This window comes from Plectrocnemia conspersa, unplaced genomic scaffold, assembly GCF_051122295.1.
Source record: "Plectrocnemia conspersa isolate PC_06_02 unplaced genomic scaffold, ASM5112229v1 ptg000011l, whole genome shotgun sequence".
Lineage (NCBI taxonomy): Eukaryota > Metazoa > Arthropoda > Insecta > Trichoptera > Polycentropodidae > Plectrocnemia > Plectrocnemia conspersa.
The window spans coordinates 24,884,583-24,907,062 of NW_028277175.1; the positions used below are offsets into that span (position 1 = coordinate 24,884,583).

Consider the following 22,480-nt stretch of genomic DNA (forward strand, 5'->3'; position numbering starts at 1 on the left):
ACAGGGAGCCAATTCAGGTGAGTAGGGCAAACGAATATAATCGATATCATTCCGTTTTTTCTCAAAAACTGCATCACAGACGCCGGAGCGTTTTCATGATGAAAGAAACAATCCCCTGTGTGCAGTGGCGTAGCTAGGGTACGTGCATTAAAATTGCCGCCCCCCATACATTTTTTGCAGGGTCATAAAATCAGCTTTTCTTAAAATAGTAAATTGGTTATTATTAAGATCTTGTTATTCGTGGATTTATATATGTTTTAGTGCATTAAGGGTTAAGAACCACACTAGACGATCTCATCGCGAAAATGCCGCCCCCAAGCAAGTGCCGCCCGGGACTACGCCACTGCCTATGTGCCAAAGATCCACTCTTTTTTTCTGCTGCTGATTCTCAAACTTTTCAATACCACTATATAGAAGGGATCTACAAAATGACAAACAATTAAAATCTTACATCTTTCTAAGAAAAGTCCCCTGGGCAAATAATACACTTAAGACTGATATTAAAAATAGAGTCCGACACGTTTACTGCCGCGTCAATTGATCGCATAAACAATTTATAGCCTACAAATGATCTCTAGCGTATATTACTATCTAGAAACAATGATATGTGCTTGGTCAAATCATAAAAAGTATTTTTTTAAGTTTCTGTCTTAACCTTATGATTGGTGAGCTATTTTTTGCATATATGCATATAAAGAAAGTGAATTTATTTTATTTGAATTCGTTTTACATTTTTTTTCGAATATCATAATTTTAATTTATTGTAAATATATTTATTTATTGTATTATTTTTACTGATAATGCGAATTTAGTGACTCAACATTTTATTATATTTTTTTTACCTACGTCACACTTTAATCTACTCATGATTATATTATTTAATCCTACATTATATAATTTTTATTTAACGCATTATATTTAATCACTATATTATATATATTGATGAAGCAACATTTTAATATAAGTGTTTTTTATTTACGTCTCACATGTATCACCTTATGATTACATATTTTATAAATTAAGATATTATTTTACAAATCTAGTCTGCCTGTTAAATTCATGATGGATATGTTTGATATATATTTATTTTGTATGAAGTTTTATTTTAATCAGGTTCCAATATCGAGCTTTTCAACTGATTTTTCGTTAAAAAATGTCAATACTAACGTAAATGTAAAGTGCTGCTGATTTGACCGCTTGTGACTACCATCTCCTCGTCGGAGTCCAGGCTTAAGTATCCAGCAAAGCTTGCTGAACAATCGCAATCATGCAGCGATCATCCAGCCAATAGATGTACTCGTTTCTTAGAACAGCGAAATAAATATAGAAGCGACATTTGCTTAATGGGCATTGTCCAAGGTCTTGGATCCGGTGATTTATTTTATCGGTGACCGTTTCGTAATAAAGAAAGATTCTTTCAATGACGGAAAATACAGTATGAACACTTGCGTGTTATTTATGGGCAACGTCACAAATGAGCGCGGACAAATGGGCGTGCGTCAAAAGAGCGCTGCATTATAAGCGCTGCGTCATAAGAGCGTTTACCAAAGTAGCGCTGTAGCAAAATGCGCAGACAGCCATATGAGCGTTTGACAAAAGAGAGCACGTCATAAGAGCGCAAAAATACTTTGAGAAAATCAAGTTATGAATATTTTACAAAATATATGTAAATTGTGAGAAATTTCAAAAAATAAAAATTCACGAGATATCGGCGGTAAAATTAGTATTTTATGTGCCAGAGCGTAATGACGATTAAAATGATTAGTCAATAAAAACATTATTATTTATAAATTATTACGTACATACGAAAGTATGGCTACCCATCATCATACGTACGATATACGTATATTATTACTAAAATGAAACGCTGATTTTGAATTTATAATTACATTTCGAGAGGCGTAATCGAGTGGCCCTCCGCATCGCAAGAGGAGGTGGTGTCTTTGAACACAATGTCATTAGTCAAAGGCAGAGAATGAGCTCTATTCATCATTGGCGTTACAATAACAAAAGCAAACGATGATTCATAATATTTAATTAAATGTCCTGTATATTGGTATCTTCTCTTTCAAAATCTGCAATTGATAAATGCATTATTATTCATAAAAACAACATTGAAAACATATTCATCTTCAATATAAATTACATGGAGACAGTCGTTACGTGGACCTAAAGTATAATCTCTCCATTTTTCCCTTTTTCAAGAACAGTATGCATTTTTGGGTTAATTGATGCATCTGCCATTCTATGCTACAATTATCATATTGTAATAGCCTCGCCAACCTTTAATCCCATAGCAAAATAGTCATAGAACTTATTTTTGATATTTTCAGATGGAGGCAAACAAGATAACGTCTCTGCGTTTATTATAAGGTGACTATGTCTATATCCGTTCTTAAAATTTAAACAGAATTCTTGTACATATGTATAAATGAGTTATATATCAAAAGAAAAAAAAAACATATTGAAATTACCTTCAGATATTTATCACGCCTCATTGTGTCACAAGTAGGGATTCCAATCCCGGGCCAAAATTTTGATCCCGGGATTTCGGTATTGCAATTAGTCGATCCCGGGATCCCGGGATCAGTCCCGGGATAATTTTCATGTTATTTTATCGATAAAAATAATTTAAAATGAATAATACAATATATTTTTACATCTGTTTTTTATAACGTACAATGTATAAAGTACGTATAATTTTAGTCTTGGACTTAAAATAGAAAATAATATAATAAAAATAAAAAAGGGAAGGTCTTATATATTTATTTGAGAAGAACAAAATGAACTTTTGACAATGTATGTACATACTATGTACATTCATAGACACAATTAATTGAAAACATTATTTTGAATAAAACTCACGAAGTAAAGCATCAAGTGTTTTATCATTTAGCCTTGATCTGATTTTGGTTCCTAAGCAGCCTGCTGCTGAAAAAGCACGTTCAGATTCACAGCCTTAAAAATTCACAGATGACACGTGCAACTCGCGCAAGTTTGTACATGAAATATAACGATGTTGTCAATAATAATTCGATTGTGCTTGATAAATCAACCAATCCGAAAAATTCGGGATTATGTTTTATAATCCCGGGACTCATCGGGTATTGAAAATCGTTCGGGATCCCGGGATTGGAATCCCTAGTCACAAGTCACCTTTTTTACAAGAACGTCTATTTCAGGTTTGCAATACAAATTTTTTGATTTACCATGCGTTCTTTTCGATGGGTCAAGTTATAAACAATAATTATATATAAGATTATTAGTTTAATTAGAGTACTTACTGTGAAATATATCGGGTGGGTTTTTTTTCATATGTTTACAATTCCAACTTGTTCTGGATAACGCACTGTATTATTTTATCCAGTGCTCCGCTTCCTCGTTCGTCTTTATATTACAACGAAAAGATTCAGTGTTAACCGCGACGTAGTTAAAAGATTTAGGAAAATGTTGTAAACGACCGTTACAAGCAAACGACAACGCACTCGACTGACACTTGGGGGCAGCACCGTAAGCACGCATACAACTACACTCAAAATTTGCATTTAAAAAATCGTAGGTAATAATAATATTTTTCATATAAATAAAGTTGAAATCATCGACATTATACTTTAAGTAGGTCAACAACAACAGCAAAGGTGACCTTCGTGTCACTCTCGCATTAAAATAAACAAACAACTTGCATTAAAATAATTCGAATTAGAGATAAATATTTTAAAACTAGACAAATGCAATCTGAGGGGAATGACATTTGTTATTTTTAATAAAGCATAACCTTGAATTGTCTGGATGCATCTAGAAATTAAAAAAAAAAACACCAGTAAGTATGCGACCGCGGTCGTAAGCAGGCGAGTAAATTGTTTTGTTACATTTTTCTCGAATAAGTGTTCTCGATGTTTTTAATTAGCAGTGCATTATAAATTGATAGTGTAATTTAGTGTATGTGTTAGAATTAAGCAGTGTATAATTCAAATTTTGTGTATGCAAGACCGTTGCACCAGTCTTTTTCACCTTCAGCACCTTCTAGCGCGGGCCTCGCGGGGGGCGGGGGGTGTGACGCCGCGCCGTGGCCCGCCAGGATATTTACAATTCTATGCATCGTGCTGCTGACAAGGTAATGTCTTTCTAATTTTGTGTGTCTTTCGAATATAGTTAACCCTTTGTGCTAGAAAGTCGACAATTGGTCGACATCGAATTCCAACCGTTGCACTCGTGCGTCGACGAAACTTGAAATGCATTTATTGGCTTTGTGTTTGAGCTAATTTTGCCAATTTTAATTTATTAATAGTAAAAAAACTTGCGGTAAACACATTTTAGTAATATTCAATTTTTAGCTTATGCGAATAACTCAATAATAAGTTTATTGTAAAATATTTCATCGTAACATGGTCGTTTCGCGTGGTGTTAAGACCAATCATTGCCACCGATAATTTACGGTGTCAATTAAACTCATTTTTTCCTTCGAAGGGTATCTATATTTTTATCATATGGGATGAAACGGGATTATATGCTCTAATTGAGCATAATTCTTACTTAATATTGTGTGTCTGTTATCAAATAAATAGGTTATAAAATTTAGTAAGACGGAAAAAAAGAGCGAGATGCAAGCAGAGCTCGCTATCTCGCTCGCAGTATTAAAATCAGCGATTGACAACTATCGACATTTTTGCGGCAACTCAAATAATAATATTAGTCTTTTCGAGCTAGTAAATTACTAACAATTAGTAATCTGTGTTTTAATTATTTATAAATACATATATTAATGGATGCTTAAGGAAGTGACGATGAATTTGATTTTAACCGTGTTATGATTACTGTGACAGTAACAGTAGTATGAATGATATCTAACCACTATATAATCAATATTTGATGCAAATAATGAATTCGAATCTTATTATAATCTTAAATATTATGACAATTAATTGGTATGGTGCGCCAAGTAAAAATTATTAACCTAATATAATACCTCTGCACCAAGAGATCCATTTACTGTGCAGATACCCAGAGACCCGAAACTATAGAATAATATATCAATTTATAAAAACACTAATCAATTTACTAAAAGAGATTAGCATAATAGTTTATTATTATTATTTTTAACCTAATAAAAATATTGTTTCTGAAATAAGTTTAAGTATATATAGTCCCCTTTTAAAATTGTAAATTCTACAATTTTTTTTATATAATTTTCATTTTAATTTTTAATTTCATTTATTTTATACAATTTCTGGTTTGATAGTGCAACAATTTACTTACATTTTATATTCCTAATTCGTAAAATATTCATTACTTGATATTCTCCAAGTATTTTTGCGCTCTTATGACGTGCTCTCTTTTTTAAAGCGCTCATATGTCTCTCTGCCATTCGACGCACGCTATTTTGTTACAGCGCTACTTTGGTAAACGCTCTTATGACGCAGCGCTTATAATGCAGCGTTTATAAGACCGCGCTCATTTGCCTGCCTTATTTATGTGATTTTCTGGTCGTAACGAGGGTTTTTGTGTGTGATCCCATCCTTTACGCTATTGTATTGTTTCATTGTTGATGGATGATCATTTTGGTTAATGTTAATTAACGCGAGTATTAAGAATAAGACCCAACAGTATTTTTTGTAGTTCACAAGAACGCAAAATATTACATAATCAGATCTTAAGTCATTTAAATACTCAGTAAAAGTATTTTAAGGTAAATATACATAAACACGTTAATTATGCTAATTTAATACAACTCCGGACGGTTGCTATGTAATAATGTATTGAGTCCTGTTGCTCATGCTAAGGCAGGAATAGCTTAGACCGTAAGGACTAAGCTGGCAACAGCAGACAATAGAGAAAAAATTACGTTCTTCCATAATTAGAAATTTAGTACATGTGCGAATAAAAATAAATTGCTTTTTACGTTAAATATACGTGCGTTAAATATATTTATAGAAATTTTTTTTTAAAGAAATTCTTCTGCTGCTTTCATACTGACTTCCAAGTTAAGTTGGCACTGTATGTTTAGTCAAAATGTCTTTAATCGAATTTATTTGCAAGGCGTATATTATCTATTATACGCTAAGCAAATAAATTCACACTAACGTCAAAAAAATAGTTAAACAAATTTTTAAAAGATAATTCACAGTTATCTACTATGTTCAATATTATATTATCAATTGTATATTATTTTTTCGGCAGTTTGTAATTGAATTTATTATAAGCAAGTATTCTATTCTAAGCCAATTATTATTTAAAAAAATATCATGTATAAATTAAACACATTAATAGTATTGTGCTTTACGTTTTGTCTAGTTAAGGCATTTATTATTAAATCTACTAGCGTTCTTAATGAAAATTATTCAGTGGATGACACCAATAATACATTCAATTGGAAATTCAGTAATTGTAAATCAGTGAAGTTCAATAACGGACCTTATATATTTTTGGATGTAGTTCGAGCTTATGATAAAGGCCCGTTTATATATTGGCCGATAGGAAGCAATTATACTCAAATTTTAGGCCATCCGATATTAAGTAAGGAAGTGTGGTATTTTAACAGTCACGATAGAGGTGATTGTTTAGAGCTTAACAATGCAACGAAACAATTTGTGATTACTCAGTGCAAATACGAGGCATATGGTGTGACTGCTCTAAAAATGAAAGATATTTTCAATCTGATTAATGGAAAGGAGATATTCCAAATGAGTAATTATATGAAATACGAGTTTATGATTGAAAATTCAGATTTTGGGAAAGATTCTGATTTATTATGTGAAGAAGATATACTCATTGAAAAACTACATATCAATGTGACGAAGTAAGAATTAAATTATATTATTAATCTAACAAAAATATTGGCTAATTTAGTAATAACATTATTTGAGAAACATAACTTTACCATTAAATATTACATTTTCGTCATTAAATTAGCTTTTTATATCAATAGATTTTTTGTACAAGTTCCTTTTAACTCATTCATAAACGCATACATGTTTATTATTTCGTTCTAAGGAAAGCCTTAGAATGCAACACTTTTCGGTGAACTTTCCCTCCCATTCATTGCTAACAAATCATTGGTGTAATAACTTATAGCAAATTATCGTTGAAATTATTTTTTGTAATATAACGGAAACTTAAATGTTGTTTAAACTAAAAAAATATTTATTATAAAAATAGTTATTACGTAATCATAAAAAAACTGATATAATTCGATAGATTAATACCGACGTCATAGACTAACATTAGTAATTATCTATTTTCATTATCAAAAATATTAAAGTTTTTATTTCGTTTTCAGAGATAATAAACTTAAAATAATTCTTTCATTAAAACTAAAAGTGCAAAATATAAATATTCGATGTCTTACTGATTCAGAAACGTTTTATCCAATATCGACAAATTTTAAAAGTGAAAATAATTCCACATTCATAGACACAAAAAAAGATGGTTATTACTGGTGTCGATGCTATACCGATTATGGATATATTTTTGCTGTAAGTGATAAGGTACTTTGGATAAAAGATACTACTATTAACACTTATGCAGTTTTATTTCGTTATCCAAATATTTTTAATATAAAACTGTTCGATATAGACCGGTATGTATATTTTTAATAATATGTTATATATGTGTATATTAAGAATGTCTTATAATAATAATTAAAAAAATAATTTATAGTATTGCAGAGGACCTTCAAATAAATAAATATGATTACAGGCTTAAAAGAATTTATGATACTGGTGAAGTTTTATATCATATCTATAACCAATCAGACAAAATGGTGTATGATAAAAATGTTATTTATTCGAGAGATATACATAGATGCAATTTTAATGGATTAACACAAGGTAATATTTTTTAATATAAATGTAATATTGTTTTAATTAGCAGCTAAATTAACTAATAAGTATCAATATCATTTTCTGATCTAGTGAAAATATTATTATAATGTTTGTTCAAAAAAAAAAACTCGGGAGAAATCGCAGTATCAAAATAGGAAATAGTAACAAGTAACTTTATATATAATATACAACAAGTAACTTCATAAAAATGTAACTTTAATTTTTAAGTTATTAAGTAACTTAACCTAAGTTATTACAATAGTCAGTAAAAAGTTTTTGCGGGTATTTGATTTTTATAATTAGATGTAAGATTTTAATTTCATGTCATTCTGTAGATCTCGACGTATCTGGCGTACTGTTTCCTCGTTGGTCATGGCTCCCACAAAAAAATCATAAGTACGAAGAATACAGGTGCGAGAGTAATTTTAATACTGGATCACATTGGATTAAGGTATATATATATTAAGAGCCATTTATTTGAACTAATAATTAATAAATTTTACTATATTATTAATATTTTAGATTTCTAGTAAAATAAATTCATCATATGATATTCAGGTACAATATATAAACGTAAATGTAATAAATAATGTAGGAACAGTGTTATAATATTAACATAATTTGATTAATTTACAGGAGGACGATTTTAATAACATAACACTAAAAAGATTTTCAAAAAATGTGCCAGAAAAAGCTGATATTGTTAAAGATGTAAAAATTGCATTGGACGAAATATTAGTTGGGATATCCTTAAATGATTCTGTACAATTAGCCGTTAACGAAATTGATAAAATTTTTGATAAAAAAGACAATGACACTAACTTGAAAGAAGTATTTGAAACATTTGAAGAAATTTTGAATACTGCAGATATCTCTACGAATTCTCAAGACTTATATTTTAAAACTGAAAATATGGCTGTGTCAGTGATTGAAACGGACGAATATAGACCTGTATACACTGTTGAAGTAAAATCATCACAGAAAGAAATATCATTTTTAAGCGATGGTACATACAATATTTATATGTGTTTGATGATTAATGATATACTTAAAATATTGTTTTAATTTCAGACAATCTCAAAAACAGCTCAAGGACTCAAAATGTTGATATAATCATAGACCTATCTTCAATCATGAACATAAACACAGCGCAGAAATTATCAATTGTGGTGTTCGACAAGGACACGCTTTTTCCCAAAAATGGTGATTTGAATGTCGATGGAGCAATCGTTGGTATATCACTAGCAAATAAAATGATCGACACTAACTATTATGTAGACATTCACATTAAGTCCACTGTACTCTACATGGATTTGAAAATGACTTGTGTGTTTTGGGATTTCAATGATGGAAAACTAGGAAACTGGTCTCAAAAGGGTTGCGAATTGTTAGAGAGACAATCTTTGATAGGATATGACACGTGTAGATGCTATCATTTGACATATTTCTCTCTATTGATTGAGAGTGAAGAAAGTAAAATTACAAATGGTCATGAGCAGGCATTAAAGATTACAACTTATGTAGGATGTTTGCTTTCACTCATTGGATTGATTGGAATTGGATTGACTGCTAGATTCAAAAATTGGAGAAACAAATTTGCCAACAAAATCTGGATGAATCTTTCAGCTGCTATAGCTCTGATGATATTGATGTTTATTTTGAATGGGGTTTTAAAAAAGGATTCACTGACCTGTATTATTTTAGGATCCACTTTACATTTTTCAGTTTTAGCCTCTTTTTTTTGGATGTCTATATCAGCTATTCTTTCATATATAAAATTGGTCAAGGATGATAATCAAAAATATTCCCATAAATTATTAAAAGCTAGCCTATATGGTTGGTTACTGCCATTGGTAATTGTTGGATTGTTATTGATATTTGATAGACATAACTATCTGAGGAGAGTAAAGAGAGATAGTTCGTTGTATAGCTTTTGCTATCCTTGTGGACTTGGATTTTGGCTCACGGTCTACACTCCCATAATTGCAATTATTTTATTAAACGTAGTACTTTACTTATTATTATTATATTCATTTTTTAAAAAAAGCGATTTAACAAAACACGGTAACCCAAATGAGTTTAAGCGCAAGGCTTCTGTGAGTTTTTTGATGTTTTTCCTTTTTGGTCTTAGTTGGATGTTTGGATTATTTTCAACATATATTGTTCTTAACTATTTATTTTGTATAATGACAACAGTCCAAGGTTTCATAATTTTTATGTTTTTAATAGTATTGAGAGAGGATAGTAGAAAATATTGGCAAGGTAAAAAAAGCAAAAGTACTGGTAGTAATAGCAATAAAAATCGTTTTGTTAAAGAAACAAAACGATTGAGAATAAATAGTTCTAGTTATAAAAAAGTTCCTGTAAATAATTTATATTATTAAATATAAACTCTCCAAATTATAAAAACAATATTATCACAATCTATATTTAGAGCCTGTTTTGAAGAAAAAGATAAAAACTACAAATATTAAATTAAGGTCTGTTTCAAAAATAAAAATAAGAAAAATAAAAATTTGGCACGTCCACAAATTTTCAGATTTTTTGTTAGATATTTCGCACAAAAATCTAAATCTAGAGCATTTAAAAAAAACTAAAAAAATTACTTATTAATAAAATTTCAGTTTTATGATAGATATTTGAGTTCAAAAACTGTTTTAAACAAAATTGAAAAAAGTCACAAATTCTCAGTATGCAGAATAATTTAACCAGAGGGTATATGCTATTTTTACAAATATACCAGAGGGTATACCCTTCGCTACAACCATGCATGTATGTATGTGTATTAAAACTGCTATGTGAAAAGTCTTATACATAATGGTAGAAACTGTTATTTGATTATTTTGACCATTTTTTTGTTACCACTCCGAAAATTTGTGAATAAGGTCTAGTTTTTCGTAAATGTTACCATTTTTAGCCATGTTAAAACTAATATTTTGCTTGTAAGATGACGCTGTGGTAATTTTTCGTGATTTAACTTAATTGGTGTAAATATAAATCATTGATTAATTAGTTGCTACATTTGTAAATTATTATTATTGGGAATCAAAATTTCTGGTTTGGGACTGCTCAGTTTCTGTGGTTAATAAAGTATCTGGAGGCTCTCTGGGAGCGCATTTTCTGAGAGTGTGCGATAAAGTTCAGAAGTAATGTGACTGATTGAAATGATATCTCGAATATTATGTTCTGAAATTTATAAGGTCGTGTGTGTCAAAGAATAGCAAAAATATTTTGCCCGCCGTTTTTCTAATTTCAAAAGCAGCAGTAAAATATTTAAATTTTTATTCTTATAAAACAATGTTTTCACTGTACTTCTTACAATTTGAGAAAAAATTGATTTAGGAAAAAGTTCCTTAATTTGGCCGCATTCTTTTGTTGTTGGCAAAAAATGGAAAATTTTTGTATGGGTATCTGGAATGCTTTGTAAAAATTATTAAAATGTCTTATAAATAAATAAATATGCACTTTTAGTAATAATTGCGTTTACGGCCCCTTGAGTGCATTCTTTCGGTTGTTCGTTTTAAAAGCCGGTATAGAATTCATGTGGATATTCTTTTGAATATTTATAGTTCATATAGTGTTAATAATAAATATCGATTTTTTTATGATATTCTGAAGTTATCGTTTTTATTTTTTTTATCAATAATATTTTGATTTGACAAAAAATTATTATTAAAACATTATTTTTTTTTGCCATAAAATAATCTTAGCAGAAAACCATATGTAACGTCAAACACTCGAGTAAAATACTGATCGAATGCACAATATAGCACCTCATAGAAGGCCGAGAGAGTAGATTTTCATCAACGCACTGCCCACTCTTCTCTAGCGCATATTTAAAAGTAAATTAATTCTTATCTAAAATTATTTAATCAACGTTACTGACTTGTATTGTTTTTAATTTAATTATGTTTACATTATTGTTTCTTTTATATAATAAAATGTTTTAGATAAATGTTACAAATATATATAAAAAAGTATTTATATTATTATTATAGGTATAATGAATAGACGTAACAGGATGTTAAGGAATGTATCAAATAAATAAAATCGAATGCTTTATCAAATTTGAATTTGTCTATTTTTTAATTATTTTACATTTATTTTCAAATTAATAATGTCGCACTATTTACATGGTAATTTCGAAAATAAAAATAAAAATAGAAATAATACGTAACCGTTTTTCGTTTTCATATCGTATGTCTTTTTATTGTTTTGATTTTTTAAATTCATAACACATTATTTTCGATAATATAATTTATACTACCGTGAGCAAATGTTTGCGCAATCGCATTTTTTATATAACACAACACTTTACCTTTCAAGCATGTTAAACCCTCATTAAACATTCTTGTATATAATATACATACATATTTATATATAGGGCTATTTTAATAATTTGGCAACAAAAAAATAAAATACCCATAGTCCATATTGAAATGAATAACAAAATAAAAATACAGGTCACCGCGGACTTATGGTAGCCCTATATATAACATTATATACATATAAATATATATGTATATATATATACATATACACATATACATATATTCATTTAGAATGGTCACTTAAAATTTAGAATATAATACAATTACAGTGTAAAAGTCAAATCTATGATTTGCAATTAACATTTTATACAGTTTTTTCAACAAAGAACAGAGTTATCATTTTTAAAATTAATACAGAATTTTTCTATGGATATTTCAGTGGCGATAAGATGAAAACAATTTATTCATTAAAATAATATTTTGATGATAATGATACATGTATTATTTATTATATATTATTTCGATAAATCGTTAGTGTTTGAGACATGTTTTAACATCTGTTGTATTTAGGAATTTTAAAATTTATATACATTAAAACTTAAATTGAAAATAATAGTACGTAATACTACTACCTTTTTGTTATAATCCATTTTTTTTATTAAAATCGCTATTGGGGTGCACTTTATTAGATGTTTTTAACAAGAAAAAATATATACTTTTATCGTAATTATTATCGTTAATTTAAGTATTAGTTTGGGTCTGGCACTAGATTTTTTCTTCGTCATATTTACAATATTTTTTGATGTAACAATCATAAATAGACACATTGTGTTTTTTTTTCAATTCAATTTTGTTAATAGTTTAATACATTGTATAAGACTAAAATATATTTACATATATAGTTTCTCTTTTTTATTTTGATAATAAATCAAATTTATTAATTCTCAACATGAGAAAAATTTATCATTAAATTATAATAATAAAAACGAGACCTGAAAAATAATTTGCATAATATGTGATACATAGTCATGTGATAAAACATGTATCACATTGCAAACGATACATTGCATAATCTGCGCTATTTGATCAAAATTTGATTAGTCTGCTATTTTTATTTAATAATTTCGTTTATAAATAAAAGCTATAAAATACAAACTTTTAATTAGCTTACTTAGAAGATATTTACATAACCAAATAAAATATTCAAATGCGAACCTTTTGAAGTGCATATATTAGGCTGATCAATTCGTTTTTATATTATCATTAGACCAATCAATTTTTAATCAAACGTTGCAGATATTAAAAGTATAACAAAAATTCGCCACTGATGGAACACAAGGACTCCAAAACCGGGACGAATGGTGGCCATATAATGGTGTATATATGTATATATTATATATATATGTATCTCCGTTCGTTTAACACTCTATTATACATGTCTGAAACCTATTTCATGATTTAAATATATATGTATAATTTAAAAATCGGATTTTATTGGATTGCAACATACTTTGCGTTAATATTTCGGTAACGATGATCCCGTCATGATCACGAATTACGAGTGATAATGGCAAAAACGAAATATATAGCCAAAATATATGCGCATAGTAAGGCACAATCGCGATAAAATCCGATTTATATATATATATATATATATATATATATATATATATATATATATATATAATTTTATATTTATATATATATATATATATATATATATATATATATATATTTATATAATAAATCTCTCTTTTCTACTTGAGATTTTTTTAGAATTTCGGGTTAACTATTGCGCCAGATGTTACATTTATCCCTCGCCCTTACAATAATTGTTTTAACACCGATCGCGTATTAAATGTAGTATTTGTGTGTGTATGTGTGTATGTGTGTCTGTATGTCCGTGTATGTGTATGTATGTATTTTTGAGTAATTTGTATGTGTTATAGGGCTACATCCGAGGGAACCCTGGCTCTCGGGCAGCTGATAACTATCGCGACAGTCTATCACTCGTAACACTAAATTTAGTATTATATTTTTTTGTAAATCATCGTTTTTTTAAATATTTTATTTAAAATGTCTTTCTTACCTAACTAATCATAAGTAATAAATATACATACATATATATAATATATAGTACCCCCACACACTTTCACTTGTATAAAAAAAAGTCGCACACTCACGCTGCACATTTATTTCATCAGTTTATATTTTAATTTAATAATTATTTATAACGCGCGAAAATGAATTAATAAAATAAAAAGAATCGCCCATCAGACTCTGACGCCTATACATAATAATAAATGTGTGTGTTTTTAACTATTAATTTAAATACTATAATTTCACTTAACTATATATTAATTTTGGACAGTGTTGAAAATAAAATATAATTTAACGTGCACGAAGGAGTGATCATTAATTTTTTATCTATTATTTTATAAAGTTGACATATCGATATTTCTGGGTTTCTTCTTCACTTATGTTATTTTGATACATGCGTTTTTTATTTATTTATTTTTTTAATATTAGCACAATTTGAAAAAGTTTTACATCTTATTTAAATGAAAATCGTCGGTGAATATTCAACATAAGGACACTATTATTTTTTATTATATCTAATACACGATACACATGTATATGTAGTGAAATATTATATATGGCAGTGTCCGCGGTGAAATGCTGATTTATTTATTTATTTTATCAGTATAACACTTATTTTTTTGTTATGTGATGATTTTTCTTTATCTAAAACCTGTTCAACTTCAGGACGCAATATTAAGTATTTCTTTCATTATTATTATTATTATTTTCCATAACATTGCTGATTTTTATTATTATTATTATCAACTATTGATTAAAGCTTTCTTTTTTGAGATAATTTAAAAGCGTTTTACGGATGATAAAATTTTCGTGTGTTATTATTTGAAAATAGTAGTAGTATTTATTTATTTAATTTGATAATGGTGTCGTTTATTATAATAATTTGTATGTACAATTTTGCGCTTGTGAAACATTTTTTAAATAAACAATATTCGGCAAAATTCATATTTATATTGCGATATGAATATAACTTGTCATCTACTATAGTAAATATAATGTGAATTACTGTAGAAGAGACGAAAAATATATTTGCGCACACTTTTAAATGACTACTTTAGTAGTCATAAAGTTGAAGGATTAGATATCAATATGATAATTCTAAATCGAAGGACGGAGTCTCGCAGTTTAAGTATAATATAGTTATAAATAGGGACTCGTATGATTTATATTGACGCAAAGTTACGTCATGTCCATGTACGATATCATATCATACAATTTAGCATTTAGATTTAATTATGTAATAAAATCCACAATAAGATAAATCCGTCTATGTGAAATATATATTTTTTAAATAAAATTAAGAAGATAGGTCTTAAAATATAAAATCCAATGACGGGCAAATATTATAGACAGCCCTTTAATTGATTGAGTACTATCTAATAAAATTATTATTAAAAATCGTTAAAAAATCTTAATAATTTTCTCCAGAATTCTCGATAACAAGATTATTAATGTGTACATTTAGATTTATTCTTATGTATTTTTCGTCTCTTCTCGTATAAATAAAATGTATCAGATAATATTCTAAATATTTTATTTTCTCTATTACGCAGTAATTTTGAGAACATCAGTATGTCTTTTATTTATAATAAATTAAAAAAATCGCATTGATGTGTGATTACCTAATTTTATTAGATTATTAGGTACGAAAGGTTCGATTTAATTTGGTTCTTGCAAACGTGTCTTTTGAATAGTTTTATTTCAGATAAAAGTTTGAAATATCAACGACGTTGTTTGAGAAGTTGCGTTTTTAATATTTTAATCATTAAAAAAGCCAAGTAGACTATAGATAATGGTGAGCTGAAAACTAAAGTGAACCAAATACATATTTATTTTTAATTTTCAAATATTATTGCACCATTTAAAATTGTTCAACAAAGCTAGATAGATGGGTGCCGCATGAATTAAACGAGCGTCAGAAGAGAACTCAAACAATTTCTACGACAAAGTCGAACAATTTCTACGACATATTATTACGTGTGGTATATTGTTTTTGATAAATATGGTATAGAAATGCTGGCTAATATGGAGACATATGCTTGAGCATATGCACAAACAACGCTGCTCAAACTGAAATCAAATTCACTGTAGTCATCAGACTTTGCACCAATTGACTTCTGTTTCTTCTAGTCCTTATACAACGCATTTCAAGTAAAAATTGATTAATTCTCAGAAACTGTGGATAACGTATTTTGGCATTCAATCGCTCTTCATATGGAAAAATAACAAATACTTTGATTAATTGTACTACAAATTTAAGATATAAGAAATTAAAATAATGGCATAATAATTATTAATATAAAATTTATATATAAAAAAGTGTCACAACACAAAAAAAGGTCACGCGCGCGAATAAAAAAAAATACATGTAAAGTATAAAAACACTGCCAAAGTTATAGTCTGAAAACAAGCTTTTAGTGCGTGTGGTTTTCTATGCTCAGTTCGAGTGATTGTGTATTCGTTAAGAATAATAATTAAGGAATAGTTATGCCGTATTTTTACGCTCAAGAGATAAAATAACGAATCACGTTTTAACAGTAATTCATTAAATACCGTAGTAGATGTCAAGTTTTCATTCGTTATTCGTTTTAATACGTGTCGCTCAAAGTACAAATTTCATTCGCGCGTGTCTCTAAACGTACGATACAAAATTGATCTTAACTAGTATTTTGCGTTGGTTAGTTTATGTCATATACATATAGGAGAACGTGTTAGTCGGTGACCGCGAAAGAGTTCACTTCCTGGGCGGGGGCGCCGGCCGCGGGCGTCTCGGTTTGTCCGAGACACGCGTCTCAGCGACACGCGTCTCAGACACGCGTGTCTCAGAGGCGCGTGTCTCCCGCGACGCAGGCGCAGGAGCGGCGGGTCAGTGCTTGTATTCGGGAAAACGAGCTGGCGGCTCTCCCGATAGGGACGACGACGGTGCTGTGTCGTCCGAGTCGGACGGCGGTCTCCTGGACACCACTGTCACCTGGTCGTCCCGCCCCGAGCTGCTCGACGGCGGCGAAGGGAAGTAGTCTCGGGGGCCAGCACCTGCGCCCCCGCCCGAGCCGGAGCCGCCACTCGTCCCGCTGCCCCCCGCCGGCACCGCTTCTTCACTCGCCCACCGGGCTAACTGTTGTTGAGCTTGAATAAATTCATCACTAGAAATTGACAAGAAGAACAAACGATACTCGTCGCAGCCCGGCCCGGTGCCGGGATGCGACGATCGCACGGACGGAACGAATCTTTTTCGAGCAAAATACACACCAGATATCGAATCTAAGCAACAGCGAACGAATTTTTATTCTAGTTACTATAAGTTCCGACCGAGCCCACACTGCGGACGAATGTTATCAACTCGCGCATTGTGGAACGTAAACGAGCGCACGATGCGTGCGAACGAGCGTACGCCGCACGCGATCGGGAGCACGATGCGTGTGAACGAGCGTACGATGCGTGTGGGTGAGCGCACGCTACACGTAATCGAGCGCACGATGCACGCAGACGAACGCATATGACTATCAATCTATATAAAGACCTGACAACCCGGCTGCAATTTTGTCGTGACATCACGAGCGTTAAAGGTGATATGGGATGATGTGATTTTCGATTAATAATAGCGATTAACTATTTACAAGTGTTGTTGTGTGTTAATTATATATGTTTATATATATATATATATATATATATATATATATATATATATATATATATATATATATATATATATATATATATATATATATATATATATATATATATATATATATATATATATATATATATATATATATTTAATTGTGTTTTATAATCTATACAATTAAGGAAATTTTTACAAAATAAAATGTTTCAATTAACATATTAATAAATCTTTTTACATTAATTAATTATAAATAGTAGTTATCTAGAAATTTAATATTAGTTTAATATTTATATTCGATGTAATTGATACCCCTATTCTCGATGACGTCACGATTAAACTGTTTGGCTTTGTATATTAGTAGATATTGATGATACAATCAACGAACGCACTTGTGGAAATACAAGGTGAAACACCTTCTGTCCCGTATTAATAAAATAGTTATCATGGAACACTAGTAAGCTATTATATAAACAATCTTAGAAAATACCTAATATAATGACTATTTTATGGCAAAATGATAGATGATGTTTTGAGTCTCGTGGGTCACATGATGACAGGGCGCAACATTTTTATGTATAGGGATTTTTATGTATCATTGTTGTAAGTTTCAATCACATATACAGTTATAATTTATTTTTAATTAACGAATTAAGTTGGATTTTGCTGCAAGAATCGAACATAAGTTATAAATCCAGATTTAAATTGATTTTAGTAATTTCTTACATATGTTTTGTTACGCAGAAAAAAATCTTAAATAAATGCCATCTTATATGTAGAAAATAATGTTTTTTTTTTTAATTATGTCTTAAATAAAGACTGAGGTTGAAAAAATTTAAAGATTGTTAAGTAAATGCGAGTCGAAACTGGCGTGCAAGCCATCTAGGGAAAAATTATACAAACGTGTTTCAAACGACTTTTAGTGACTGCTACTATTTTTTTTATCACATTTTTTATTATGTTATTGTGAATTTCAAATTATTCTGAATAATTCTAAATCAGTGGCTATTAGGTTATAATCTAAGCCTCAAAGAATAGAGATAAGAAAAATTATTTGGTTACTACAAGCTTTTGGCATTTCTAAAAAACAATGTGTCTATAGAAAAGCATTGTAAGATGATTAGCATGACGGTTAACTAAACGCGGTTACCTAAAGATTTCATAAGATTGACTATCGTCTGTTTGTATTCGGATTTTTTTTGTAAAACTTTTGCGTTTATCCTGTTATGAATACAGAATACGAATACTGCAACAATATTAAGTTTAAAATTAAAGCTGAAAAAAAAGTCATGATAACATTTAAGATTAAAAAAATATTGAAGAAGCTTCTGAAATATAGATGCTAAAAAATATCACAAGATATATATTTTTTATAAGACTCTTGAGACAGAAGGTGTGATTTTTTGAGTGCACAACGGTCCAGTTTTCAACTCCCACCTATTAACGCAATGAACAAAGATTACGATCTGACGACAATAGAAATAAGAAGAAAGGGGTTTAAAATTAAATTTCTAGATTACTGAAACAAAGATATTGAAAAAGTCATACAAAATGAATACACGCGCGGCACCCCACGCCACCCCATGCTACGCCACACTGCGTCACGTCTTACCATGCCACACCACGCATCTTCCCTATATAGTTTAGAATAGATAAATAAAAACACACCTAGCGCAATGAAGTATGAATTTGTATAGATTGTAATGAGATCTAATTGCATCTAGTGACGTGTGGCATGATTTTGAATTAGCGAATGCAAGAAAATGGGGTGCTACATGCGCATTTCTGATTTTAAAATTAGTCAACTAGTAATTAATAATTTTAATGGAAAAAATAATGATGATACAAAATAAGATACGTACATAGATATATACATGTATACTTATATAGAGAAACAAAATTTTGTAAGATTAAATCATGAAAAGTGTCCGATTTAATAGACGTTTGTTCATCGAAATGAAAGATAAATTTAGCTAAAGTATTATCCAGAATGTCTTACTTTTTTGTATGACGTCATTATTTTTTTAGCGTTTTATAACCACCACCAAGCCGCCGACTGCTCATAGTGCAGCAATGCCATCGTGGTAATCTTGGAAATTCGCTTGAGTAGCTTTAGAGCGAAGGCGTCACTTTTGCGCCTGGGTGTTACGGTGGATGCTGCTTGTGGTCATGCTGGTTTTATGAAATTCGACAATCCTGAATTGCTGATGACAATAAGATTTCTAAGTTTTTGAAGAATTTGCTTATGCGAATATTAAAAAAATATATATAAAATAAAAAAAATGTTGATTAAGCAGAGGCTCTGTCATGATTTTATTTTTTAATTCATGAAAAAAAAACGTTCGCTGTTAATTTGCAATTTTTTACTTTAGTAAAAAGATTATTTCCATCCGAATCTTATTAGTGACAATAAATATACAATTATTCCAAACATACAATTTAATATGCATCTGAGAAGCAAGAACTATAGGTCCAATGATAATCCATACGTGCTTAAATAGTAAAATAAAAGTAACTTAATATTTAACTTTAAAATATGTATAAATATAAAAAAATGTTTGGGTTCATTATCAAATATATTATAAAGCATATTGCAAAGCTTGATTCGATTACGTGTTTATTTAAATATATATATTATATATATATATATATATATATATATATATATATATATATATATATATATATATATATTTTTTTTTAATTAATAATAAAATTTCCCTGCGGCTATTATTTTTTTGCACGAATGCATTCGATTACGATGAGACGATTATATACATGTGTTAAATCAAATGCAATGTTTCTTGTTTTGACGAAAAGATGAAAAAAAACATGACCGCATGGACATCGTATTATTAATTACAAAAATCAAATATATATATATTCTTTATTTATTTATTAATACAATCTTCCTAAAGAATGGTTTGCCATTGGACTCTTATAATTTAACTGTACATACATGGTTCATCAGAAAAACGAGCGAATTTTAATTTAAAAGATAGTACCGATATATTGCTCACACTGTTACTGTCTTAAAATATAGTATCTCCTTGTTGCGCTCAAGATTGTATACTTTATTTACTAAGGGTTTATCTCACAGTCATAAATTATTATAAATATATTTTAAGAGTTGTTTTAAAGCACATGGCTATTGATTTATAAATTTTATTGTTCTAATGATAGTAAAACGAGTATTAGGCAAATGCTGTGTAACCAAAAACATCTGTTTTAGATTACATATAGAGCAATCAATGCTCAGAATGTCATTAATGGCTTGATTAGGATCGGGTAAATATACGATAGTCGGATAGATGAAACGTTAATAGCATAAGAGTATAATTAGAAGATTATTATTATAGTATTAGTTTGTCGCATAAGTTTGTGCAGTTTTTTGTCACAAAATTGGAATATAGTTTTTCTGTTATTAGTGTCATACATTTTTCCATTTTCATTATTATTTATAAATTAAGTGAAGGCGCAGGTTGATAAAAACAGTTCATCTCATTTTCAACAAATTTAATCAAGAGCGCAAAAATGGACTAAACGTTTTAAAAATGTGATTTAGTCAGAGTGAATTTTAGAGAATAGCTAGAAGCTTTTTTTAGGAAGACGTTTTTGAACCATTTACAGTTTTTATTTTTTTGAATTCAAGAAGTTTGGTGTATACGCCATAATATCAGATAAAAAGCTTTGCTTGAATCGACAATTTATTTCATTGGTCGTCACAGACAATATGCTACGGTGCATGTGAACATAAAAAAACGAATGATTGGTATATAAAAATCAGCAAGTAAATCGCGTCAGGTGAGATTATTATGCTCACAAGACAAAGCTTTGAAAAGTACTGCACTACAACAGCTGAGGAATATTGCTGATAAATTCAGTGGCAGTTAGTCATAATATGTTTATCATTGCAATGATTGTCGGACATGGAAGACTTGAAAGTATTTAAAAGGAACAGCTGAGATCTACACCACGACAATGCTTAAGAGCTAGTGTGGGAAGGAGTTATGGTTTTTAATGATAGTTTAAAATAACACATGGCAACGGTATGAGCGCAACAAAGTGATTTTCAAACGAAGTAACGTTTTGTAGTAATCGCACGTTTCTCAATTGAGACACATATTGTGATGATTTTAATGATTCCAGTGCTTCCCAATGTTTTGATTGATGCATTTTTTTTGAGTTTTTAAAGTGAGTTTGGGGGGTATTTGAGTTCAAATTTACCTTTCACTATCGGGCGCGTCCCTCAAACGATGGGGGTCCGCAGCCCTTTCTCGATCGGCGGTCTCATAGAGACCCTCTTCCTCTGGGGGAGGACGATGGGCGCCGCGATGAGGGGACGGGGCACGTAAAGTGTGGTGCGGCGGATAGGGGGCGTGCGCCCCATGGCTCGCGTGAGCTGCATGCGGCCCGTGAGCCACGTGAGGCACATGAGGCACGTGGGGCGGATGGGCCGGTATAGGCCCCCGTTGCGATGGGTGCCTATATCGCCCGTAAACGAAACGTGGATCTTCTTCGGTTCTTGAACGACACCGGCTGTTCGAAAACAAAACATAAAACGATTATAATTTGGCTTCGATATGACCTAACCACAACAAGGCCCGTTTCAGTCCTGACGACTAAAATACGCCCATCACTTTCCATATAAAGGACTGAAACGAACT

At 30.1% G+C, this 22,480-nt stretch overlaps 2 protein-coding genes across 6 annotated transcripts in view; one reads left to right on the plus strand and one right to left on the minus strand.

Moving 5' to 3' along the window:
* Positions 1-3,962: 3,962 nt before the first annotated feature.
* Positions 3,963-11,141, plus strand: LOC148230069 (adhesion G protein-coupled receptor G2-like). The gene is made up of 7 exons (XM_088196885.1): positions 3,963-4,114; positions 7,277-7,576; positions 7,657-7,826; positions 8,156-8,271; positions 8,343-8,378; positions 8,457-8,826; positions 8,892-11,141. Exons 3-7 carry the CDS (start codon positions 7,757-7,759, stop codon positions 10,202-10,204), a joined length of 1,905 nt encoding a protein of 634 aa, XP_088053011.1. The 5' UTR covers positions 3,963-4,114; positions 7,277-7,576; positions 7,657-7,756; the 3' UTR covers positions 10,205-11,141.
* Positions 11,142-16,922: 5,781 nt separating this feature from the next.
* Positions 16,923-22,480, minus strand: part of mmd (disintegrin and metalloproteinase domain-containing protein mind-meld) — a 641,110-nt gene continuing 635,552 nt past the window's right edge. For 4 of the 5 annotated variants that reach the window (XM_088196874.1, XM_088196873.1, XM_088196875.1 and 1 more), the window contains 2 exons: positions 22,041-22,352; positions 16,923-17,334 (listed from right to left, as the gene is read on the minus strand). In XM_088196874.1, the coding sequence (XP_088053000.1) occupies positions 17,058-17,334; positions 22,041-22,352 (589 nt within the window). In that variant the 3' untranslated portion in view covers positions 16,923-17,057. The remainder of the gene's footprint in view (positions 17,335-22,040; positions 22,353-22,480) is intronic. The other variant, XM_088196876.1, reaches the window with a different exon arrangement.

Bases quoted from the DNA above. Each gene is read 5' to 3' on its own strand.
- LOC148230069 (XM_088196885.1), top strand. From the start codon at position 7,757: ATGGTGTATGATAAAAATGTTATTTATTCGAGAGATATACATAGATGC. The intron at 7,827-8,155 runs GTAATATTTTTT...GTCATTCTGTAG, and splicing joins TTTTAATGGATTAACACAAG to ATCTCGACGTATCTGGCGTA. The intron at 8,827-8,891 runs GTACATACAATA...TTTTAATTTCAG, and splicing joins AATATCATTTTTAAGCGATG to ACAATCTCAAAAACAGCTCA.